The sequence below is a fragment of the Anopheles bellator genome, chromosome 2, assembly GCF_943735745.2.
Source record: "Anopheles bellator chromosome 2, idAnoBellAS_SP24_06.2, whole genome shotgun sequence".
Lineage (NCBI taxonomy): Eukaryota > Metazoa > Arthropoda > Insecta > Diptera > Culicidae > Anopheles > Anopheles bellator.
This window is the reverse complement of record NC_071286.1, coordinates 18734674-18761091: the sequence shown is the minus strand read 5'-3', so window position 1 is coordinate 18761091 and position 26418 is coordinate 18734674. Positions and strand designations below refer to the sequence as shown.

The 26418-nt window shown below is 49.8% G+C and overlaps 1 protein-coding gene across 6 annotated transcripts in view; it reads right to left on the bottom strand.

Moving 5' to 3' along the window:
* Positions 1-26418, bottom strand: part of LOC131211593 (complexin) — a 156884-nt gene that overhangs the window by 36748 nt on the left and 93718 nt on the right. For 3 of the 6 annotated variants that reach the window (XM_058205133.1, XM_058205129.1, XM_058205131.1), the window contains exon 3: positions 3246-3257. The exons of 1 other annotated variant lie outside the window; for it this stretch is intronic. In XM_058205133.1, coding sequence (XP_058061116.1) covers positions 3246-3257 — 12 coding nt within the window. Of the gene's footprint in view, positions 1-3245; positions 3258-10035; positions 10341-26418 lie in introns of those variants that run through there. 2 more of the 6 variants (XM_058205134.1, XM_058205135.1) reach the window with 1 other exon arrangement.

Below are 26418 nucleotides of genomic sequence, written 5' to 3'. Positions count from 1 at the left end.
AAGAAAAGGTGACATTAGGCGTGTTGGGACACTTCACTTCACCTGCCGAGGAGCCGAGTTTATCGAGGCACAAAATCTAATCACCGACAGCAATTATCATTTGGCGTTCGGGGTCCGTCCGGTGGAGCTGCCTAATCGTTGGGATCGACTTCGGCGACGTTGGTGCCTTTCCGGGAAAACTCGAAGCGCTCATGGAATATTCATCAATGCAAATGCACACATACCAACAGAAGGCCAGCCGCAGAACCCAACCGGGCCGATCCAGGCCGATCCCATTTGTCTGATTGAACTGCTTTCAAAGTGGCCATTAAAGTGTGGCTCAGGTCCAGCGCCCTCGCCCCTCTCTCCCACACACGGTACGCGTCACGGACAAATCACTGCCCATCACTTTGGAGCGCAGGAATGGCGCTGGAAACAAAATTTACGGACGGAACATAAATTACGTACGCATCGGTAGTTATTCATGAGCCAAGCAAAATAGTTAACCTTCTGAGTGTGTCTTGGACGGATGCGCCCCGTCCGCCGGATTAAAGGCGCCAATTGTCCGAGTTCGCTCGGGGGGAGCGATAAAAGCTTTCAGGAAGATTAAACCGGAACAGCGGGTGTTTAATTTTCACATCCACCGCCGAGTGGTCCGTACAGAAAAAGGGGGTCTCCGCATTATCTCGAAAATAAGTGGAATGCTTATCGATTCCGGCCCGGGGTGCCCATCTTGTCCGAAGGTGACGGACAGATGGACAGCCAGATTTCGGTGGCACCCGGTGATTAAATCACTTCTGGCTACTGTTGGGCCCCCTGTTGGGCGGCACGGATCAAATTACTGGGGCCACTTCCACCTTCACGAGAAGAAAACATCCGGGACGTCCGTACGTAGTTGAAATCGAACCCCGCTTATGCACGCCTTCCGGGGTTGGAACATGAAATATTCATTAACTGCCCCTGGTGGGTGAGGACGCTACCGAAGAAAGCGCTTTACAAGATTACATGAAGGGGATACGGGGAGTTTTGTCCGGCGTCGTAGTCGTCGTCGGACTTGACACTTGGCCACCGGAAGGCCCCGGGAACCCTCATCCGATTCGCGCCGGTACGAATTTTCATATCATCACTTCAGAGAAAGCTTTACGAGGGTCGAGAAATCGAAACGATTAGAGCATGTCGGACCCGAGCGGCACTTGATTGGGCCAGACCAGGCCAGCCCTCGGCGGAGGGCCATACATATTCATCCGGGAAAACATCCGGGCCAGGGACACAAAACCCAGCAACCCACTTGGGGGGGGGGGGGGGGCCCCCCCACTGGGGTGGGTTGTTTTCGATTGTTTTCTTATCAGCCAGCACCCAGATGTGCCCCCGACTGGTGGGGGAGTCTCGGCTTGCTTGTTGGTCAGTGTCGTCCGTATTAGCTCCGGAATCGATTCGTCGCCCGGGAAAATCGTGGTGCGAGAGCGAGCCCTGGAAGAGTTAATGGAAAGTCTGCCCTGATAAGATTACCGTTGGTTCGTGAGGATCTCGGACACTCTCACTCGTCAGTGCGATAGGCGATTCGTGGTCATTTATCATTTGCCCATCACGCAGCAGCAGCAGCACGGAGACGAAACGATGTTCGATGAGCCGATGGATAAAAACGTAACTCATTCGGCACGTGTTCCTGACGGACCACTGGCACTGGCACTCTCTGCGCCCCAACGGCTCATGTAATGTAATTAAAAAGCTATTATACGCTACATAATTTGTATATGATAATCCGTAACTTGGTTATTTATGGCCTCGCTCGGGCCAGTTGTTTCGTCCGCCAAATCTTACCATTGTCCCCAAGATCGGACACGACACGGGCAGATGGGCGCGAACCTGGTTCGTAGCGGTAATTTTTCAGTCCACCGAAACTGCGATCCACGGGGCCGAGCACCTGGTTCCCTGGGGAGGAAGTTTCGCTCGCACGGGTTGCAAAATTTTGCGCACACAAACTCAATTAGATGCGCTAAAATGTTCACTTCCGTCCGACAGGACACCGTGGGGTCCTCGCACGCAGCTAATGGGAGACACCGACTGCGGCTGCGCTCCGGCTGGCTGCGTGTATGTTTTAATTAAATTTCCGGCCACATCGAGAGCATTTCCTGTCCCGCTTTCGTGGTGTTACTGCAGGGACGCTACAATGTGTGCCCGGCGAACTGGGACTCCACAGCCGGTGGAAGTCAGTAATCCAAAATGTGCCCAAAAACGACGAGGAATCCTTCAGCGGCCTGGCCTGTCACGACACACTGGGCACCATAATTTGATTAATCAACATTGTATTAATTTCCAGCCCGGCACAGGATGAAACTTCCATTGGAACTGATAACTACTTCAGCAAGTGCGCCGCCACCAGCCGGGGCCGCCCCGGAGCCTTTTACATAATTCAATTTCAGACACGGCGCCGAAAGACACGCATAAAAAGAACGGAATCATGTAGAGCCGGGTCTTATTGACCAGCGAAGCCACATCGTGATCGGTGGCGTCGGACACTAACCACATTACCGGGTGGTCCGGGGGTGCGATATTTGGCAGCTTAGGCACCATTACCGGATCGGTAATCGAAAATACCCGGACCCGTACACCAGCCGTATCGTAGTGATGATGGCGGCGAGCGGGCTCGGGTGGCATTAATCAATTTCATTCCGTTCTCTCGTTTGAATAACAATTTGATTGCTCATCTTGGAAATTCCGTTACGAAGCCGACATTCCAGCACGGAGCCCGGGAAAACCGGGCGCCCGAAAACCCGGCGCCACGGTATGTGGTTCCTACAGAGGAATGTACGTTCGGGTGGCCCCCGATGTGCGTTTAACTCCCAACGCCGGCCGGTCCGGGTCGGGTCGAGTGGGTAAATTCCAATTTTCGAAGAACTCATCACATGCGAGGATCTTGGGGGCATTCCAAGGAGCGGCAGATCTCGAGAACCACAGTGCTCGAAGATGCTCGGCGATGATGACGATGATGAAGAACACTCGCATTACATTCCGACCACGTGCACGGAGCGAGCCGGAAAAATAAATCAACCCGGCCCGGAGCTCAGCGCGGGACCATTAGCGGGGCGGCCAAGTCGAAAAGTTGGACCAATCGGACGGCCGATTTTCGGAATCGATCCCGTTACTAATGCTGTGAGACCGGCGCACGTTAGCTAATTGGCCTCGGTGTCGGCGAAATGTAGCGTACGTACGCGACGCGGGCCCACGTTTTCATCGATCGCCTCAGCCTGGCTCGCGAAACTTACCTCCAGCAGCTCCTAAATGCGTGGAAAAATCAAAACAAAGCGGTACCGTTTTACCCGAAAAAGAAAAGGGAACAACAAAACAAAGCAAAAAAGGGGGTGAGGGGAAAAGAAACAAAACACAGAGAGGACCGGGTAGGTGAAGGTGAACGAAAAGGGTGTACATTAGGTTGAAGAAAGTCATTATTTGGGCCATCATTGTGAGACGGACACACAGAATGATAGTCCGGTGCCGGAGAAACAAAACATTCGGAATATGTAAAAAGTGGGAAAACAAAACAGTAAAACAGGAATTCAAAACCCAAAAACAAGAAGACAAGTTAATACAAAAAGAAACACCGGAAGAAAGGGAAATAGAAGGGAGAGAAAGAGAAGAGAAAAGTTGGTTAGTATTTGAAGAAAAACTGTTAGAGAAAAGAGAGTTGATTAGAGAGAGAGAGACAGAGCGAGTGATAGTGAAAGAGCGAAGAAAGTGACAAGCGTGTGTTGAATGTGTAGAATGCTAAGCAGAAAACAAACAGAGAACTTGCCAGATGCTTACGGCAACGAAAGAGCTCCAAACAATGGACCTACAGTTACTAAGCATGTAGCAAAAGTATCAAAGATTCAAATGAGGAAAAGCAAAATCCAAATGGAGACGCCTGGTGGTCGGTAGAAATGTTGCGTTACTTTGTTACTGTGGCATACTTAACGCAATGTTTGTAGTGTGTTAGTGATCGGTTTATGGTAGAGCAAGATAGATTGAGAGAGAGAAAGAGAAAGAGAGCGAGAGAGCTAGAGATGGGTTGATAGAACGATAGACATGGATTAGGTAAGCTTCGTATCGAAGGATGCAACTACAACGAGAAAGCAAACTTGGTAACTAAAACATGAGAGAGAGCCACTAAACGGAAATGAATGAAACGAGCACGTGCCCACTAGGTGGCGCCCGCATCAGAATCTTTTGACTTTCATTTGCAGTCGCTTTCCGTGTGATGGAGGTGTGTGATTTTCGATCAACTTCAAAACCGCAAAGCAGTGCGCGTCAACCAACTAGTAGTGACACTTCTCACTGGCCGAGTCTTTACGGATTCTTACCTGCGTTCTAGGCACTTGACACACTGACACTGACTGTGGAAAGGATGGAAAAACCCCCCCCCCCCCGGGAGTGTGCGGATGGATCGCTATCCAAACGTCCCCAAATCTTCTAATACGACACGCACCTGTCACTGAGCTCTACTACCAAGGGGTTTTGTGTTACGATGGGCCAATCCTTGTAGCTATCACCGGAGCCCGTACACGAAGGGCTACCCTACGAAAAGACACCAACCGGGTGCTGGGTTCTGGTTTTACTACTACTTGAAAAACAGTCTGCTCTTCTTCGCCAACACGATAACGTCGCTGTGGGCTCGGTGTCGGTCGGGCAGGAGTCTTTGGAGTGGCAGCTTACACATATCACTCACACTCAAACGACTACCACCGTTAGAGAGACAGAGAAGGAGAGATAGGGAGCCATACGCGCACGGCATTGTCGCCAACATGGCGCGCGCCTTGGTGGCGTTTCGATTATGGAAGTCATTAAAATTCCCCACAAGCCTTCCGGTGTCGCTGTGTCGCTGAGAGTCCCCCTGCGCACAGCTGCGGGACATGAGTGGGGCCGACACAAGTTTGCATGTAAAACACCGCTCCCAGCTCCGCGCGTCAAGGCGTCGCCGTTCCGAGCCGTTTTTCTTCTCGGCACAGAGAGTCTGACTAACAACGTCAACGGGACGCCACTGAGACAGCTGGTGGCAGACATCTAGGAGTCATGTTACATGCGCACATTCCGGGTTATGGGTGTCCGAGGGTGTGGCACATCACCCTGACGCTGTCAGGACTGTAGTGCGCTGGTAGTGTTGGGTGAGCCAAAAAAACACAGAACTCAGCACTTGGTGCGCTTGGCAGCTTCCGCGCTTCTTTGGACACACTAATTGCTGGAAGTGCATTCTCGGTAATCGAGTTGAGGAGTATCGGCGTGTACGATCGGGGCGCTGTAGTCTAGTTAGTGGAATCACCTCCTAACAGCCTCCCGGGGCCTCCCTTGTAATCGAAACGAGTTTGCTTTTATCGTACAATTATGGCCGGACCCTGGCCCCCGGGTGACACATACCAGAGGGTGGATGAATGCTTCTGAAACCACTCTAGTGCTGCGTGGCAGGAAGTGCTCTGGGCGCTTTGTTCGCTTTGCTCTGGAGACCGAGACGAGGACAGGAATGCACATGGACATGAAGCTAGGGCGTGCTAAAGTGAGCTTTCAATGCCACTGAAACCATCAATTTCGTCCCCGGCACAAAGAAACTGGAGCACAGCATCCCGGTAGGGAAAGAGGGTTCCGTTTCCTGAAGAAAGCACACTTTGTGTGCGAATAGCAGCACCCGTCCATCGGTGTACATGAAGCTGGCAGTTGTTGGAAGCGAAAGAAATTGGATGACCATTTAGCGGGCTTCTTGGCCCGCCGCCGACAATTGAATTCTCCCCGATCTGCGGTGAAGTTGAAGTTGTGTCGTGTCTTTTGCGTTCCACCCCGCACGACTGGTAACTGAATTACGTCGCTTTATTCCGTAGTTACTAAGCTAAATCACTCCACTAGTTTCTCCAAGTCCGCCTATTCCACTCGGACCTACTGGGCTCGATGGCCACAGTCAGAGCAGCAATCAATGTAGAGATTCAATTAAAAACGTTGTTTCCCTGACCGTTCGGTTCGTCGTGCCCTGCAAAGGCGAACATAATCTCGAGCCAGTGTTTAATGATTGAATTCTTCCGGGTCACCAAATCCGAACCGACCAGGCCACAGGCGAGTCCGTGCCACGGGCGAGCGAAAAGAATTTAATAACTGAGCGTGGGGCAGCAAAAATCTTGACAAATTAAAAACTTTCTGATCCATCATCATCATCACCGCCATCATCCGTCCGTGGCGGCGGCTGCGGCGGGAATGCCACGAGAGACACGACCCTTACAGAAACAGCAACCGCACACACCGCCCTGGAATGGGAGCGACTTCTTGGAACTTTCGGTCGCTCGGACGCTTGTAGCAATTAATTTACAAAAGTAAATTGAAAAAGTTTGCTTTTACCATTCTGTCCCTCATCAACTCCAGAGAAAAGAGCCCGGGCGCCGTCGAACGGGGATCATCCTTGACGTTTGGCCATCCGCGTTCACAGGTACGGATCGATCGCGACGCTACCAGAAAACACGGGAAATGGAACATTTTCCATGTGCCATGGAAGGAAGACGATGATGATGCTCGCCCAGATCGTCGTGCCCGGCGTCGTTTGTGGCAGACACAGCCATCCGGAGAGTGCATTTGGTCCCGGTGCGGCACATCCGGCGGCACATCCTTCGGTCTACGATCGTAGCACTTCCGTTTTGCTTCGCGGCCCTGTCCATCATCGTCAGCGTCAAAAACTTTCCCCACAGCACCAGCACAAAAAAGGCGGAAAACTCTTGTTTGCATTTGCACATTTGCTCGCAGAGAGAGAGAAAGAAGTTGGGCTGCGGTTTTTGGCGGTGCGCCTGCAAGGTAGCCACACCGCTGAACACCGGCGTCGACGGGAAATAATCCACCGGATGGATTCGGTGGATGGATTGCTCGGGTAGATGACGCGCGTCGAGAGTCCGCCGGAGCACCAGGAAACGTTGAAATGTTACAATACGTTAAAAAGACCGACGAGCCACCAGCGACTCCTTATTTGCTATCTGGCTTCCGTATTCTAATTAACGGAGTGCCGTCGGAGAAGCCAAAACAGGAACCGAACTACGAACGGTAGTGAAATCGATAGAAACTGAACGTTGCTAGGGGCAGATCAAAAGACAGACAGTCTTTAAAGCGTTTACTATATGCGAAGACAGGCCGCCGAGCATCGTAAGAAATGGTTGGACACTCGGCAAACACTCATCAACCTTCAAGTTCAACGGCATGAACGGCATCGCATCTCTTGAACCATATGGACAACCGCCACAACCGGCGTTCGATCAAAAGATACGTTCTGGTCCCCGGGGCTGTTGTGGTTCCCCACTCCACAACACAACCGATGATCCCCCGAGGTGCATTCAACGGCGGCGAGTCTTCACTCCGACAGCATCCCTAGTAGGCAGCGGAAAGCAGCCTCACGTATCTTCTCATTTGCTAAGTAGGTCTGTAATGAACGGATCCTTTCTTTTGTGGTACTTTTTTACCTCGAATCGAAGCAGGCTATTCAGCGCCATTCGATAGCCTCGGCATGTGCCGTAAGCTTCCCAATGAGTATCGCCGGTGGGATTATTCCTTGGTTTCCCGAGGCCTGCATCACTTCTTTTGCCGAACCCAAGAGCATCCTTCGGAAAGGGCCGTCCGTTGCAGCGAATGGGAATGAAACAGACGCTTAGTGAGTGCAGGTCGTTCTACTGGCCCTATTCTATCGCTGCACTCGACGACCGCGGAAGAATCGGGCTTGGAAGTTGTATCGTTTCACTCAAAGGCTTACCAAGTCTGCCTTTCCGGCGCTGAGCGCTAAGTACAACTCCCTCCGGTGGGATACGGAACGCAGAGATCTGGATCTGGCCAGCAAAAGGTCTAATTTACAAGATTTCATTTGTACAATCTTAATTCCCACTCTGGCCCAAGCGTGTATCTCTTTGTATCGCTCTCTGCAAGACGGTGGCGAACGATGCAATTGGCTTTTTGCGCCGTACCGAGCCACAGTTTTTCATCACCGCTTTCCACCTGGTTCCATCCTATAACAGCGTAAAAACAGGATGGGTCTGTAGCAGGATTGCATTAGCAGCTCCGTTTTAAGAAATCCGCTTTAGAACGCACCGGACCGGAATGTTTCCAGCACTTCCAGCAAGGAAGGCCTCCAGAGGAAGAAGCGTCATACGACAGGTACTCGATATTACATCGAGGCGTACCGCAATTCGCTCAGGCGAAAGTCACATAGATAGACGGCGGCCCAGATACCGTTGGGACCGCAAATTAAACGACTAGCCGCTAGGAGAACCAGGTAATGGAAAGGAGAATGGCGGGAGTTTAATTAAAACACCGAGCCCAGCACCGTGGGCCGTGGGCAAGATTAAAGGATTCTCGGTAATCCGTTTTGGAATTTTGAGTAGGGTAGGTCCAGAAGGTAATTAAAAAACGATCACTCCGGAAGATTGATTAAAAAACTCTAGTAAAGCCATTTCGCAGTACAGATATCAATATATAACCTGCAAATCGATAGGTACAGCATGACATTAGCTGTCAAAAGTGGGCCGCCATGACAGGTGCGCTGCAACAGGTATTTGACAGCTGCTCGATGACAGCTGGTCCAACCGACACACCTTTTCGAGCGAAATCATATTGCGGAATCGTACAAAATACACTAACTTTTCTCGTGGGAACTTTGAAAATTTCGCTTCTCCGATTATAAGGAAACTTTTCTGCCCAACCCGACCCAACACTTCTTGCAGTCCTGCCGCCAGTGGGACCGAAATGGGGAGGTCAGTGCCTGATGACAGCAATTAACGGAGTGTGATTCGTCTAATTGTAACGAATGGGTTCACGTCACGGGCACGGACCAAGGTAAACTGGCACGCAGGCTGGCAGGTTCAACGGCACAGGGCTGGGAGCCGGCTTGTCGTGCGAGATAATGTGGGCAGATTTGTCAACGACGTACCGACCGACCGAAGATTCTGTCGTCCCTCGGGTGGCAACCACTTCACAACAGAGGTTTGCGTAAGCCCTGGTGTCGCACGTCGTGGTCCTCGCCAACCGCGAGGAAGTATTTGATCGATTTTCCTACGGTCAGCCAGCCAGCCAGCCAGCCAGCAGGCCAGTGGTGGACGTGGTCGCCGCGTATGCTAGGCGCAGAGCGCGCGCCTGTAAGGTATGCCGCAATGAAGCAAACGCCGTTCGCGCTGTCCTTCTCGCGTCCTTCTCGCTCTCACTGTTGGCCCTCGGCCCATTTGGCCCACGATCGTTAAACCCCCCCCGCCGATCGGGGTCTGAGTGTGTGTTTGCGAGAGAAAGCGCGAAAGGACATCAAGAGGGAGACAGCCACAGACCCTTCGGACATCGGAGCCAAGGGGGCAGCAAGAAGAGAAAGTCAAGACCAGCTCTCGTGGTGGTGGTGGTGGTAGAAAGCCCTTCCAAGCACACACACGGGCACACACGCTATAGGCACGCGAGTGGGTCACGGGGTTCGGAGCGTCAACGCCGCATTGGCGCATAGCAAAGGCGGAGACCACGGAGACACGGCACGTTTGTGGCCCGCAGCGTGGCCTGCAGGTGCATGGCGTGAACAGCGCATCTATCACCGTCCCGTCCGTGGATCGCACGCAATACGTGTGTGTGGGGGGATCCTTGACGCAGGCGACAAAGTGCGACAATTAGTTCGCTTGTCTGCCGCAATTTACCAACCAATTCGTTTCATTCGGAAAGGTGTGTGCTCCTGGAGGAGGGCTGGTAGCACACTAGCGAGCAATAGGGTAAGAATAGACATACATACACAGACACATACACACAGATAGATAGACACAGAGAGAGAGAGAGAGAGACACACAGTAAGGCAGCCTTACACACGGGAAAGCTGGCAGGTAGTAAGTAGTAGAGTAGTAGCACCGTTGCTGGCCAGAGCTGAGAAAACGCTTTCGTAGTTGCCGCAGCGTAGTCAGTACGATCGATGTTTATCAATACACGGGGGCTGGTGGGACGGGACGGGACAACAAGTGGGGCGAGAGGCGGGTTAGCCTAGGAGGGGAGCAGTTACTTGATAGACATTGATACAGAGCGTGAAAAATCGAATGTTCCCTACCGTACCGAGAAAATTCATTTCTCTCTAAAGCGCTGTTGGTTCACTAACTACTAGCTATCACTGGGCGCCGTGTTGGCTGGCGGGCGTGGAGCTACCGGCTCAGGTCGGTGGCACTGTGGCACTTGGCGCGGGCTGGCGGCCAACAGGATGGCCGGGCGGCGCACGCGATCCCCACACAGGACACAGGCACTTTCGGAGAGAGGGACCGAGCAGACGTAAACACCTGGCCACTTGGCTAGTGGTGCTGGTGGCTACTACTGTCCTGGCCGACGTGGCCGAACTCACAGCGCTCCGCGTGTACTGCCCTGATGCGCTGTGTGCACTGAACTGAACGTTCGAACCGCTCTGTTGTCTAATCAAAGCGACTCGATGGCTCTGGCTTGGGATTTCCGCATCCGCCGACCGAAGGCGCAGCTCGCTGGCTACGTGCCAACCGGGGCCCGACCGCCGCCGACGGGACTCCGACGGGACCGAATCGCGTCGGCCGCCACATCGGATTAGCTTCGGATTCGGGCCGGCGGTCGGGGCGGGGAGGGATTCGTCCTTCCGCCCTTCGAGAGACGCCTGGCGGGTGAGTGCCTCGGTTCGCCGGTGCGCAAACTCCTACGAAGGACATCGCTCTGCGTCTCTTTCGCTCTCGGCTCTCTCTCTCTCTCTCTCTTGCGGCACTCATCGGAGGTGCCGGCCTGAGATCCGCCGAACACTACACCGTCCTGAACCTGGGGACTGGGACGGGGTGCCGGGAGAGGGGCCCCGGCCGTTACACGAGTGGGCCCCCGAATGGGGTTTGAATGGGGGTTTGAATAAATTAGCACCAGTGGGAAAATGGTGCCATAGATTTACTTCTGCGCCGCCGGCGGCCGGTTGAGGCTTCGCGTCACCCGAAACCGAACCCGAACGGTCCGACGATGGCCGAGATGGCCGAGAGTAGTGGGCCCCGGCGGGGAAACCGCTGTCGCTACCGACTGACCTAGTGGCCCGCGAGCCAACGGCATACGGGACAGATCGGTCGGGCTCGGAGGTGACGGATGCCACGCAATATTATCGGGGATTGTGGCAGGGATTTCTGATGATTTACTTACACGGGCGTTTGGGTTGAGCTTCCGCCGATCGGCCGTTCGGTTGAAGGAGCCGGCCATAAGCCGGAATTAGCGGCGTGGCGTCGAAGGGACAGGTTTGATTGGAATCCCAGGAAGGCCTACGTCACAACGCTGGCGAGAAGCTGCGATTCGGGAATGAACGGACGGATACACTTTCGTAGTGACACGTTTTCCCGTGAGGATTCGCGTCTCGTCCGGCGTCTTGCTGTGTGCTGTGGTGGAACGCTATTAACGCGTGGCAGAGGCTCTGCGGCAACCGCCTTGGCGGCTTTCGGAATGATGGAGCGTAATTTAATTGACCGACGGGTCATAAACGGGATAAAGTTTGGGTTCCGATTCCACCGACCACCACCACCACCACCAGGTGGCGTCGTGGGACGGATTTTAATGTGGTTCACGCGCCCAGTTCTATTCATGCACCGGCCACCACCTTTGGCCATCGAGGGTGACTAGTGACCGTAATCAAGGAGTTAAATAGTCCGGAAACCGATTTCTGTCTGCGGTCGTTTGCCAAACCGAACGTCTGAGAGGTTTTTGAAATACATTTGAGGAACATTATTTTAAAGTAATCATTCTGCTTTGATGATGATGGAACGTAATTGGAGGTTGGGTTAGTTGTTTGGAACTTTGAGAACAATATCCACACGCAACATGGTGATGGTTATGCACAAAAGAGCCAGTTTTTGGAATTTGTATCTTCTCCCAAGTAACTGCTTATTTTGAAGCATCCACCATCAACAAATCGGAAATATCAAAAAGAAAATTTCCAAAAATTTTCCCAATTTTCCCAAAGTTTTTCGAGCGAACATTTTTATAATGAAATAAAAATTCGCCAAAACTTATCTAATATTCATTAGGTGTGACTTATCGAGGAGATGCTTTCTAGGATTCATATTTAAATATGGTTTCGGATGTTTGGCATCTGCGGTTGCGGCCTTTACATTGCGTTTCCTGGGGACTCAATTTGCCTTTAAAAATGAGAGTACTTGAACTGTTACAATGAATGGTAGTCGATGCAGAGAGACGATGAATAATATTTTGATAGGATGGAAGAAAGTTACAACAAGCAATTTAAAATAGATGACTCAATATCAATTAACATCAAGGCATTATTTAACGAACATTTACATAACGAACAAATACGCAAAATATGTATTGGAGTATGTAAAATGGCGCGTTTGTAATACGTGATCCGAAACCATTTCACCCTTTTGAAGGTCGACTTGATGATAGCACGTTCGATGAAGTCCTTTTGGGAGAACTGTTCCATATATTTAATTGATTCTCTGTATTTTGTTCCAGGTTCAAATGTAAGTTTATCTAGATGACTAAACAAATCAATAAACATAAATCACTGTGATCTAGAATGAGCGTACCAAATGAAACCCATCTAACTCGAACAGGGAATGTATCATTGTTTCCAAAACAGAAACAGCTCGGTTTTGTGCGATGAGATTCATTCCAACCGAATCATCCGAATAAAGCAAAACGAACATTTTACAGCCCACCATCGTGCGAATGACGCGTCTATTTTTTTTAAAACTTCAACATACACACACGTTATGAACACGTTATGACTGATGACCTTATGTTTCCGAGAAAACCATCCCCAGCCAGTGAACCGACCGTTCGTGAAAGGAAGTCGGCAGCTCCATCAAATTATGGAGCTTCATGCGGTGGTTTGCAACAATGGACATAATTTGTGAAAAGCGTTCTCTTGTTTCCAACTTTGACATGGAACCAGTTTCTACTGACATTCTCGTTTTACTGAGAATTCCACGTTTATCATTCTGCGTACTTTTATAACTAGCCAATATGCCAATGAGTATGACTGCCAACGGATCCTTTTACAAGCGAATCGATCGAATAGAACCGAACGTTTGGTCGTTGGTCTAGAGTGGTCGAGTACTCGACTGTAGTTCCGGTTTTCGTTCCGAAAAAATGAAGCTCCAACACGTAGCGAAGGAACCATCTGCTTCATTAGGAAGTTATAAATCCCACGACTCTGGCGAAGATGTCAATTTGGTTCGGCACTAGGAAAGGGAGCAAAGCACCGCCCGGGAACGAGACCCCAGTCAAGGAGGGGACGGACAGAAGAAAAAAAACGCCACCAACACTCGCCAGTTGAATTATGGTGAATTATGCTTAATGTCGTCCCAAGTCAGCGCGCGCAGTAACTCTTTCCGCCGCCATCGCAGCGCCCGCGAGCGAGCATTAGCGGCGGCAAATCCTTTGCTGCTCGTCGACTCGCTTTCGCCTTCAGCGGCAACCGGTTGGCAGGTTGGTCGATAAGAACAAGGCAGAGTAAGTGCCTCTTACGTGCCAGCCACCGCTAGGAGGACCGCTTTCAATTACAACCCCAGTAGCCGGGCTCAGGGCCCAGGGATGGCAACTCTCGGGAAGCAATAAGAAGCTTACGTCAAGAGCATTAACATCACAAAGCGCACGGAATGTGCAGAGGGCAAAAGAATGTGCAGCAGAAGCAGAAAGGGACGAAAAGAACCTTGAGTCGGACGGTGTCCCATCACCCCTGCGCTTCTGGTGGCTCCGAGCGAGCTCCACCTCCCCCTCCGGGACACGGAAAAGGACACCTCAATCGCGTCGGTCGGTCGGCGCATTATTGGTATCATTATTCTTAAACTATGCCCCCAACAAGAAGCGGGCCCAGAAGTTTTGTTCTCGGTGCTTGGGCGTCCTATTTCTTCGTCCGGCCTTGGAATGTTCCGCCGGGATGGAGGGTGCACCGCCGTGCATAAGCATGCGGCACATTATCGCCGACATACCTCGCCGCCGTGGTGGGGTCCCTCGCACTGGACTCCTACCACTTGACACAGCCGCATCCAGCCGTAATCCCCATTATCGCTAACTCGGCAATAATGATGATGGTGGTGAGATGAGCTTCGGCTTCTTCGGAACCCGCTCCACACTGCTACGTCCGGGACCGCTACGTCTCAATTTCCCCTTCTTCTGCCCGGCCAGGAACAGGTACGTCAGGAACTTCGTCGCCCGGCGATCCGGGAGCGCAATTTGGCCACTATTATCGATGCGACCGTCACCGCCGAGTTGCGGTTGAAAATGGGGCCGCCGGCCACCGTGTCATGTCCCGGACGAAGTCGTGCCTCAAATACTTGCGATTAATTGAAATTGTTTTGAAGCACCCGGAAGCACCGGGCTCTGACTTCCGTCGGCCGTCGCTTGACGTGGGCGATAAAATTATGCATACTTCCATACCCGATATCGGACGGACGGACGGAAGCGATCCGATCCGACATTCTGGCATTTGCTGGTCGGGAACGATATCATCATTATCGGGGTTCGCCCCGAAGATAACGGGGGCGAACGGGACGAAAAAGTCCAGACAGTCCAGCGAGCACGCCCGGAAGCCTGGTGTCGGCCGAGGGCCATCCGTGCTTTTTGCGCGGTGCCGGTCCGAACCGGACCGGAAGGATGTGACATTTCTTGAATAAATTATCGGTCCATATTTTCTGCCGTTTTTTCCTCCCGGGTGCTTCTGAGGGCGGTCAACACAATTTGCCCAGGTATAGCCGCTCATCTCAGGTGGCATCCATCATCGCGACCGGAAGGCGCACCCTGCGATCGACACCGATTCAGCTTATCTCTTAGCGATTTACGGTACGATCCGAATTTCTGGCAGCCGGCTGAAGTCCGGATAAAGTAGTGGCTCGCAGAATATTGATAGGGAGACCAGATCGATCGGAACGTGTCGGATTTTTCAGTTTCTCTCGGCAACAGGGTTCAGTAAATAATGAAGACGCGCGGACTTTTCGATTACTGATGCCGAGGGTCGGTCGAGCTGCTTCCTGGGCGTAACATGGCCACATTAGGTAATTCATTAGGCTGCATAAGTTGCACAACTCCCGACCTGGCCCGGAACGGTTCCCCGTTGCGAACGTCAGGCGTCTGAAGGCGTTCCGTAATAAAAAATCGATTACTTCAGGACGGCCGGTGTGCGGTTTCATTTCGTTCTTATTAGCAACGTAACTACGAATGCGGGGGGGCCACGGCAAGATTCTTGCTGTAAAGACAATTACTGTGGCCTGTGGGTCGACCGCAGCGTCGTCAATGTTTTGCTGCTCGATGATGCCAGTTACTTCCCCACTCGTGGATAGTGCGGCGTTGAATGGGAAAAGCGAGGCTACGGGCCCCTGGCAACCCGGAAGGACAGCTCTCATTAGTTTTCCCGAGGTCACCTTTTTGTTTGGCCCAACCATCGCCGGGCTGATGGTACCCCAGGAGCTCCGAGCGGTGGCCGGTTGCTATTACTGCAAACCGGCACACGGGTTACTGGGCTACGGAGAGCCCCTTTTGTTGTAGAATTTGCCCCCGGGGGACCAGGTCTTACCATTCTTGTAGTAATTGAGCCCGCCCGCACCCGTCCACGGTAGATAGTCGTCCTGGCCACGGAAGGAAGCTGCACGCCACGCAGTGGGCACGGTGGCGGTGCAGTTTGTGCTAGACAAGCGATTGCCACTGCCACTAATGATTATCCGTGTGGCCATTGCCGTGTGCCGTGAGGGTTCGTTATTACCGGGCGAAATCCGAGGCGTCGTTCGCCGCTCTTGGCGTTTTGCTGGGTCAAGTTTATACTCGGTTGTTGAAATAATTAGTTTTCAAAACAAAACCACATTCCACAACGTAGCCAGTCGGCCAGCCCGAAAAGGACACTCAATCACAGACTGAATCCCGGGCGCGATAGATTAAAGAGGCCGGCACCGGGTGGCAGTTTCTTTCAGCTCAATTTGTCCAGATCGGCCCCAGAGACAGTCGCTCCAATTTCGCGTCGCTCGCCGCCGATGCGGGTCGCACAAAGGCGACGGAGCGAAAAATTAAGATTAATAAAAGAGCGAATAGGTAGAAAATTGGAAAATCTGCAAATGCAAATGAGTTTCCACTGGCACCGCGCCCGGGGGCTACCGACCAAACCAAGCGCTGGTGTCGCTGCTGGTCGACGCAGACACAGTGTCAGTCGACAGGACGTCCCACGGGACAGGAGATCGATCTTTTAGATCATGGTGCACAACTCGCTCAGCCGTCGATGGCGATGCAGCTGTTGATCGTTCCGTAAAAGTACGTACCGTGCCACCGTTATGGAAAAGGGTCCAAGATTGAAGTGTACACACACCATACAAACACACTTTATAGGGGTCGTAATTAAATGGTTAGATGATTGTTGAATTTTGATAAGGGGTGGACATAGCCACACGCTGAAACATCATTAGTTGTGCAACGTCAGAGCAATATGTTCAGTTGGTATAAGGTTGTGGAAAAAGTAATTCATTATTCTCTCGCTAGATGCCGAAAGTGATCGATATCTCGTGAAGGTGATCGTGGGTGATCGTATTTCATTTTAAAGCTGATACTTTACACAAAATGCCTTAATTATTTTTTGTTTGTTTAGCACATTTTATAGTTTTTCTTTGATAAATTCAAAATTTCCATCTTTTCCGCATATTTCAAAACTTTCTGAGTAATAAAAAATTGAGATCAAGAAAGGATTGTGAAAAACGATTGCTCTAGACCAAGACTTCTACAAAACAGGTATTATTAAACAGACAACAAATCTTTCAACAAAACGGTGCCTATTCGACGTAAATTGGCCTATCGAAAACATCCGATGGCAAGCGAGAGGATAACTTAGATTCGAAGCGGAACGCAGTGCGGGAACCTCGGAAAGTAAATGGTGGACACGATTTCGCCAAAAAGTTGGATAAATCACATCCACATAAGTGATTGGATCGGTACTGTGCAATAAGTTTTTGAAAGGTTTTCTTTTCTAAGAGGAATCAGTCCTGGTTTGCAAGCACCTTGAATTTATATCAGGTCTAATTTAAATTGTTCGCCAGATGATTGTTTCAATAGAAATGTTTTTAAATGGATGCTATGGCTGGTCTAGAATGAAGCAGAGCTAAGCTGAAGAAGATCTTGCAGAAGATCCTGGAAGCAACAAGCTCGAGTTGAATGCATGAATCCGTGAAGCTGCTGCTTCTCATCTATACTAGTATCGTAAGCCATTCAATATGAAGCTACTGGAGATAAATTCAATGTTTTGATGGCTGGTTACTGGCTAGTTGAACAAGAGTAAAATGCAAACAGGATGTATATGTGTGAGGCAAAATTGACGGCTCGAGGCGTTCGAGAAGTTTTGTAGTTACGCTAAGCCTATTTAAGCACATGGCAGCCACTCGACAGTGACGCTCGGCGATGCAGAAAAGCGCATGAGAACAAAATTGAAACCGAAAATAACGTATCTAATCAATCGAAAGCCATTACTTGCGCAGCGGATGCGGTGGTAAATGTGTTTGGAAAATTCAAGCCTGATTGCAACCGGCTACAGCTTGCTTCGGTCACTTCGCCCTGGTTGTCTGCTGCGTTATCGTCCGAGGTCCTTACCTGTAAAAAGAGACGTAATAGAGAGATAAGTTAGAACTAATTGATCGATTGCTTGACTTTACTGTCATGAGTTCAATCTGGCGTCAATTGAGTGGTCGCCATGCTCTTTTGTGATGAGGAATTGAGAGTAAGTTGACAGAACTCGTCCATCGGTCCCGGACCTCTGGTCCCCTGGACACACAGAAGTGGCTGGCGCCTGACAATTTGAATCTCAGCCCGGGCGCACTAGTGAGGTTTAATAATTTTTAATTATAAGCCAATTTGAGCTTCTTACGCGGAGCTACAATTTAATTACGCTCCCAGCAGTCCGGGCACTCCAGTCCGGGCGCCGGAGTGTAATCAAATCGGGGTTCAATCTGCACCCGACAGACACTCCGCTGTGGATTGCAAGAAAGGCGCCGCTCCGGAAGACCAACCGATGCGAACCCGGCTTGCGAAACGGGGTGGAAAAAAAATGGAAACGAGAGCCTTCTCCATTAGCAGCGCGCACATCTGCAGAATCCGGAGCCCAGCGAAACCGAGAAGGGATCAATCTGCCAAAGGATGTCTCATGATACTCCCGGTGGGACACAAACGCGGAACGGAGGCAAAAAAAACGCAAGGCACAAGACCAGGAGCCGCACACAAGTCGCCGGATCTTTTCGTAATGTCAATTACCCTGACACCAGTCGGGTGCCGCGGCACCGGTCCGTGAGTACTTGTGGGACCGGACCAAGTCGGCGTCCAAGATCCGCCCATAGCGATTTGCCCCTTTTGCTCAGCAGCCTTCCCCGCACACCATTTGCAGCATTCGTGCGGGACGGGCCTCTGTCGGAGAAAACGACCCCGAAAGTCCTAAATGCAGTGTGCCAGGCGTAGGGCCAAGGGATGCGAGTTAATTGTACCATGACAGATGAGGACCGAGGCTAGAGCGCTTGGACGTGAACTTTTGGCCAGCATATTTACCACCTCGCACACGCTGCATTGCGCCCCCCCTCCGAAGCGCCTGCCGACCGAGTTAGGGTTCTGGAGAACGAAAAAAAAAACACGGTTCCCAGGATTCGCTGTCGGTGGTAAAGTTACTTAATTAGTGGTGACTACTTTCAGCGCACGCAGCGAAAGAAAGAAAATAAAACGGACGTTGTAGGATGTGTAGCTGCTGCAGCTCCTGCCGGCTGAGGGTCTATTTTCGCGGAACGAGCAAGAGAGGCCACCCCACAGAAAGGATAGCACAGAATGCGGACGTAGTCATTCAAAGTCCCATTAGAAGCATTAGAATCGATCGTCTTTTCCGTGGCGCTATCGCTGGCAGCGGATCTCGAACTGTCCTCCAATCTCGACGCCGCTCCCGTCAAGTGCTACCCTTCTCGTGCGCTGTCATGCTAGATCGATCGATTTGGGCGGGCGTACCAAGACCCCGATACGGTCGACCACGGATTGCGTATCGGATTGCGAGCTAATTGGCGCTGATTTATGAACAGCATCGAGCATGGGGCCATCGCTTTGTAATCGGCAAAATTAATTACCATTCAATTGACCGACCGGCAGCATAGAGCGGCCCCATCGCGGTCCGTTGGCGGAACCGCTCGTCGTCGGCGGTGACAATTGACGGGTCGCGTCATTAACGGTTTTGATTTGTCTTATTTATGGCCCGCCCCACCAAATACCGTTTGCCCACTGCCCACTGTTATTAATGGTAGTTTTGCTTAGGTCTGTTAGCTTCTGACAAAGAGCGCCCAAGTCCGATGCAAGTTATTTGTGTGGAAAGAAATAAAATCGGAAAGGATTTCATGAACATTTAATGGCTCAAGTTCGGTAAAGCCAACTGAAGTTTATGTTGCGTACATGATGAACGGATTTCCACTAATCATTATTCCACCCCATGGTAAGAGACGTCTCACCCGTCCCATAAAGAAATCAATCAGTTAGTACCGCTAGCATAAATATTGCTATAAGAATTTTGAATTAATTCATGCGGTTTTATGGTGAACATTGGGGTTTTAACAGCTTGGGTTCATCACAAGCAAAACGAAATATTTGGGAGCATCTGTTTAATTTAAGATGTTTACCATTTCGGCTTTGGAAATGTAAAGTAAATTGAAAAATAAAGATCGGTTGCTTAAAAAAGTATGACATTTTTTGTTAAACCTTTTGATTTTTGTAATACTGGGGCAAAGACACCGTTTCAGACACGTTCAACGGTGGACTTGTCTGACTATTTTGAAAGAATGTTTCGAAACAAAGAACACGTCAGAGTTACAAAGCATCAAATTCACGCTGTGGTCCGATCTTGAGAGCATGCGGAGCTTGTGAAGAGCGAACCATTGAAGGCGAAAAAGTGTCAAATGTTGAAAGAAATCTTTAGCTCCACTTTGAAACGCCAGCCGAGAAGCATAAATATATCTTTTCCCGTTCCGCTGTCACACAAAGAAATAAATTGCACAGCTTAGATTTCATATATTTTGGATTAGCCCCAGCGCATCGTCGTCGCCATCATCACTGGGTCGCGAAAAGTGTAGAAAAACAAAAAAAAAAACAAACGGACACGAAACGGATTCGAATCGGAGCGCTTGAGACACTTGCCGTTGGTGTCGTAAAAGCACCCGTGCATTGAGCGTATTGGGGACCGTTGGATAGTGGAAAATAAAATTCACGCCGCAAACACGGACACGCAAACTGGAATGATGAAAAATACAGTTTTTCGGTGGCTCAACTTTTACCACCTGACGGGTGTTACCACCGACGGACGGGGCAAAATTGCGGTCATGCGGCAGAAGTGATTTTTCGTTCGACGTCGCTTTTCCAGCAGCTTTCGGTGCTAATACCACTATGCACCCTGGCGCAAGAAGCTTACAGCGTTTTATGACTCGTACGGAGCACCGAAAGTAGAACGGTGGTAGCGGTAGGATTTAATGGATTCGCTAGAATTCGGTGCCAGATAGTAACGGCTTGCGCTCTATCGACGGTCTCAAACGCATTCGAAAGCGCTAGCAATAATTTTGGTTGATACTTTGGTGGGTGACATTTTTCATTCGCACACCACCGTTAAGTGGCAAATAAAGTAAATGGTCCGATCTCCAAGTAAGAGATCGGAATACTCGCACCACATTTGCGACCATGTTGGGCTCTTCGGAGAAGCAGCACCCTTTAACAAAATAAACATGCAAATATTCTAAGGGTTGCGAACCGTACTACATGCGGGCGGGAAAGAGCCACCCCAACGCCACTAAATAGTGGTTACGATGGGCCCTACGGTTTCGCAACCTAACCCATTGGAACGCTCGAAACCGAAATCCGGAGGATCCACGGGCACAGAAAAGCTGAAACCTCTTCGAGTACGCTCACAGAAATGCAAACCAAGGGTAGATAAGTATCGTCACCGAACCAACGTCTTACTTCGTAAGTGCACCGCACCGGCTCAGTGTTCAGTTTCAGCTCGATTGCATCCGGCGGGTCGAAAGGATATACGTGCGAACCCATGTGTCTGGCGTCGTCGAGCAAGACGGTTTCGGGGAAAGCCGAAAAATGTCCAGATTTTGATGGCTTGTTTAAACACAACCAAACTTGATAGCAAATGCAAACAGTGAGCGAAAAAACGAAAAGGTTACAAGAGCATGGTTACTACACCACAAAATCCTGTGTGATTGAACTAATCCATTCCCTTGGATTTTACAGGATTTGCTTACCGAAAAGGTTTGAAAACCATTTTGAAAAGTATAATATAAAGTCTAAAATCAAACAATTTCATGAACCAAAACTAATGCTTCAACAGAAGACTAGGTGGTACCATAAGATGACATGATTTGTGCTAATGCTTAATCTTAAGTTCGGGCTAAAATTTTAGAGCTCCTAAACTATTGGACATAAAATTAATCCACCGAAAAGAATGTTGCTTGACGGAAAAGCTTCGATTCATCCAAAGTATAGACATTTGGCACTTCTTTAATTGACGAAATAAATTGGCAGATTGATTTTGTCGATTAAAGAAGTTTAATTAAAAAGAAAGAAGAAGAAAATTAAAGAAAAGAAATTAAAGAAAGAAGAAGTTGAAACCGGAAGGAATTGAAAAACTTCAACAATTAGTGACGACATTCGATGATCCGAAATGATCCTTGAAATGATAAAATATTTCAGAAAATAACGCCATTTTGAACAAAATCTATTTAGAAAATCATTTTAAATTCGGTCAGAAAACAGTAAACCCTTGTGGTAAACATTGAGAATATTAAATTTGGTGGCTTACAAAAACCTGCCACCGAACGTGACTCGAGTAAGTACGCGAGCTCAACGCTTAATGGGATTGTGTTACACTGTCCCCGCTGCACGGTGCATTAGCTTGAAGTGGAGAAAGTTCAACTTGAACGCATCCACAACCCTATCTCTCTCTCAGCGGTGCTCCGGAAAAAGTGCTTCCGAATTCGAAATGCAAACGTACCGTAAATTCGTTTCGCAACATTTCCATTAGATTTAAATTTGGACGTTACACAGCTGTAGCGGCGGTCGGTTGGCTTCTCCATTTCCCAGCACACCCGATAAAGTGCAAGATAAATGTTCGCCCTCGAAAGTAAGCAAAATAGTGGAACGATCACCCTGCTGCGACCTACTCGTGCATTCAACAACTTTTGATCCAATTTCTAGGGCAAACTCATACATACTCTCTTGCGCTCCGTTTCTCTGTCTGTCTGTCTGTTTGTTTAGACACAATGATCCGTGAAGGGCAGACGGAGGACTCGACCAAAAAGAAACAATAATTCACTTAGAAGCACACGCAAATTACGCAACGTAATTTGACTGCCATTCAAAAAATGGGCGCACGGGGTGGGATTCGTAGGCGAGATCCTGCCGCTGCCGGCACTTCCGGTTGGTACGGTAACACCGAATTACAGCGGTCGATAGCGCCCCTAGCCGGATGGCACCTATACATTTGCATTACATACGGATAACATTTATTTATACCGAAACACGGCGTCGAAGGACATGGGGACCCTATGTCCGCCGGCGACACTCGCTACGGTACAACTTTATGTGGCAATGCATTTGTAGCACCATTTTTATGCGATGCAACACTCACAGAGGCAGGCGCGGACTGGACCCACCACTGGCCAATGGCGGTCACCGAAGGACTCATAAATTCTACAACTGGCACATCATTTGAAATGCTAATGCTTACCGTTACGAAGGGCTCGGAAAATAAAACAAGAAACTGCGCACACATACAGACGCATTACATACAGCGGGTGCGATTGAAACAATAAAATTGGTGCCCTCCGTTCCCGTTGGTCCCGCTGTTCACTGGAAGGGTTCGCTTTATTTGCTCTGCAATTGTGAGACCAATAGTGCGATGATGAGGCGGGCAGTCCAGGACCGGGGTTCTAGTGTTTTCCTTCTTCGCCAACCGGTTTGTTTTGCCGTTGTTGACATTCAGCATTATGTCCCGAAGAATGCTGAACGACCGAACGAACCGGCCCGGGTCGATAGTGGAGTGCAGGTCCCGGACCAGAAGTGATTGGCGGGTTTGCCATCATTATTATTGAAATGGCATCGCTTGTATGTGTGCAACGACTAGCTGCTAGCCCCGAGGACCCAGGACCTCGCAGCCATCGCGCCATTCACCTGAAACACGGGATCAAGCGCGATGTTGTGCTGTGTTGTGCTGGTGGGTGCATTAATATTTATGTAGTGGTTTGCAGGGACATTTTAAAATGAGCTGCCATATTGTCGTGATTGTCGCTCGTTTGCCCGTGGCCCCGAGCCCCTTCGCCACCACGCCCCCCAAAGGGGCATGTTATGCAGTTTTAAGTTGGCCGTTGGCATCGCCGGGCCCCGAACCCCGGACAACAACAACAACGTTCACGTTTCTTACTCGCGCTAATGGCTTTAGCCCGGCGGGCGGGATCCCCATGTTGATCACTCCCTGCGGCGCCACTTCTTGGTTCGATTCCGGAACGACCATCGGCCGGGTGCACCAGCAACGGAAGCTTCCAAGCCATGAGCACATGTTCGTGGCCAGCCAGCGAGAGCACCGGTTGAATGGTAATTTGGGGGAATAAAACTTTAAATTGGTCGATGTTCGATATCGATCGTTTCGAAATGGTGATTGGTAAGGGTCTGCGCGTTCGAGATTATTTGCATTGCCATGCATTACCATGTCCGGCATGTGTCGGGGAGACTTGTTTTAAATTTGGAAACGCATTATGAACAGCTTAATGGATCCTGTCGTATTTTTTAGGAAGGTTCGGCTCGTTATACGCAGAATAAACATGTTGTTAACTTTTCTTAATACTTTTGGTTGACATTTTCCACGAGATTAGCTTCTTAAATAGCCTCAGATTATTAGCTTTTTTTCTTTTTGTTTAACTAGGCGAGCGATTTACGACAATGTTTCTAAATTTCTACTGGCGTACATAATTATAATTATAATTATTTTAAAGGCAAATTGATTAAACACGATAGCAATTTCAGCTCAAGCTCTGTTCTTTGCAATGTGCTCTAAATGCGTGTGACTGTCGACAATTTCTGTAAATATTCGATACAAGTATTACATCGAATTGATCGCTGAACGATTGAGTACGTTAAGTACAGCTGACGTTCGGACACCGTTTGACTTATCTTTACATCTTACAAAGATACGACTAACGAAGGTAAGATTTATACAAAGGCGTAACAAATGTTCAACAAAGGTGTTTGATTAGTTTTCCTAGTAACGTTTGTTACTAACTTTCCTTTTTGACGGCCCTTTCTGCAATGATTAAGACATTCTTGAACATAATAACTTTTGACATCATAAAAAATGACAAATTGTCACTAGAATTTGCCGATTCACGCCAGTGAATTGGCAAGTTACGTCTTTACATTACGCAACGAACCAAATTCGAAACATGTTTTGCAATATTTGCTCCGAGACCTCATTTCACATCGTTCGCATTCAAAAACGCCGTGTAAACGTCAGGCACGGGCAAACAATCTCGGTCGCGTTCACCATTGTCCGTCATAACTTTGATCTATCTGGCAAATAAAGACGACGAGCCCGAAACGAAACCATCGCTTTCAGTTCCCGCAGCGAGGAAAAGGACCTACTCGGTCCCGCTACCGATTCCGATTCCACCAGCGGCACGTCTTAATCATTGTCCTTTTATGCTGCTCTTCACGGGGCGGGCGTTTCCTTTTCTTTCCCGGTGGCTTTTTGCTTTCCCAATCACACCGCGTGCTCCGCCCAGGGACGCCGCTTCTTCCGTGCTTTTAGATAAACATTTGATTTCGTATCGGTTTCGTTTTTTCGTTCGCCTTCGCCGTCCCGGCGTCATTTGGCAGTCGTAAAATATTTGCCCATCAACGACTCCGAGGGTGGTCCCTCCAGCGGCAGCAGCAGCGCCGTGTAGTGGACGTTTTCAGTTGTCAAACTGATTTATTTACATACTGCCGATGTTTGCTGTCGACGTTTCGAGTTTTCCGCCCGCCTGCTGTCAGTCACGACGACGACGTTCAAAGGCTCACACATTTTGACAGTTTCCCGCACACACGCGCGGACATGGCCGCGGTTGGACGGAAGGAAGATGGAAGCCACCTTTTGTTTGTGGTTGGTTGAGTTAATTTCGCGCAAACACTCGAAATGGCAAAATGAACAACTCTCCCTGCTCCTAGTGCGGCTGGTCGCCCCGTGGAGGACTCGGGATGCCTGGACGTGCCGAGTACTCCCTAGGCCCCACCTCGGAGTACTCGGCCACGTTCCGTCCGGTGACTTGCGGTGTTCCACTTTCACACGAGTGACGTTTTGCGTTCAATTACGATTGCGACAACGACACTACGTCGCTTCCGACGGATCGTGTGTCGGTGGTTCGTTAATTTTGGGCTGGAAAAAGGATCCCTTGCCGTGGACCGGGGGCTGAGCGCCGTTGTAACTGTGTTACGGTGTCGTGTGCTTCCGGCCCCACACAGCAACCCGCCCTCCGGCCGACAAAAAGGTCCGTAACTGTAATATGGGGCCTCTACGCCGTTTGTTCAACGGCCGTCACCGGATGGTGGTGCTGCTCCGACGGCGGAAGTGGGCCACGCAACGTTTCGATTTTACGTGTGAGAAATTCGACACGAATTCTGCTGACTGGGCCCGCCCGGCGGCGCTGGGCGTGTGACAGGTCGTCGAAATGCAAAGTCGAATCGTTAACACTCGGAAATCAGGATCCGACTCGGCTTGATTGTATTTATTTTTGTCTCAATGTGTATGTACCCCGGGCTCCTGGTCCGTATACGAAGCTCAGCCCACCGGTCGTAAGGCTTTTGTCGCCAGACCGTCCGGGTAGTTGAAAAGGATACAGTGACTTGTGCGGTTCGGACCAAATGCTTCGGGGCCCACGGCCCAAGTGGCCGCCGGGCGAAAACCGGTGACGTGATTCATGGGTCGAACCGTGGGATTAAATGGTGGCAAATGGACCTCGATGGTACTGACTTCTGTGGAGGACCCTTCTCGCCCAACACGAACCATGGCCGCCGTTTAATCGAGACAGAGATAGAGAGCGATAGAGAGATAGAGAGGTTTTTTCTAAGCTTTTCTAAATAGTACCCTGATTGGAACACCCGCGGACGGTACAAGGGTTTGGTCTTGAACAGTCGGCCAACGGTGCTCCAGCTAAGCCATCCAAAAAGGATGTTCTAGAAACTCGTACTCCAGAAGAGAGTTTGCAATTAACATTTTCGTAATACATATTCATAATAAAAATATTATAAACTTCTATTGTAGCATTGTATTTGTTTGGGTATTGTTGTTCATTAGGAAAACTAAAATTGACTAAGAATTCAATAACAACATTTTCATTATAACTTATAACGCGATACGGTTTACATTTATAGTGAGAAACCTACATCTAACCGATGAAGACATTTTCAATGAAAAATCTTTGAGCG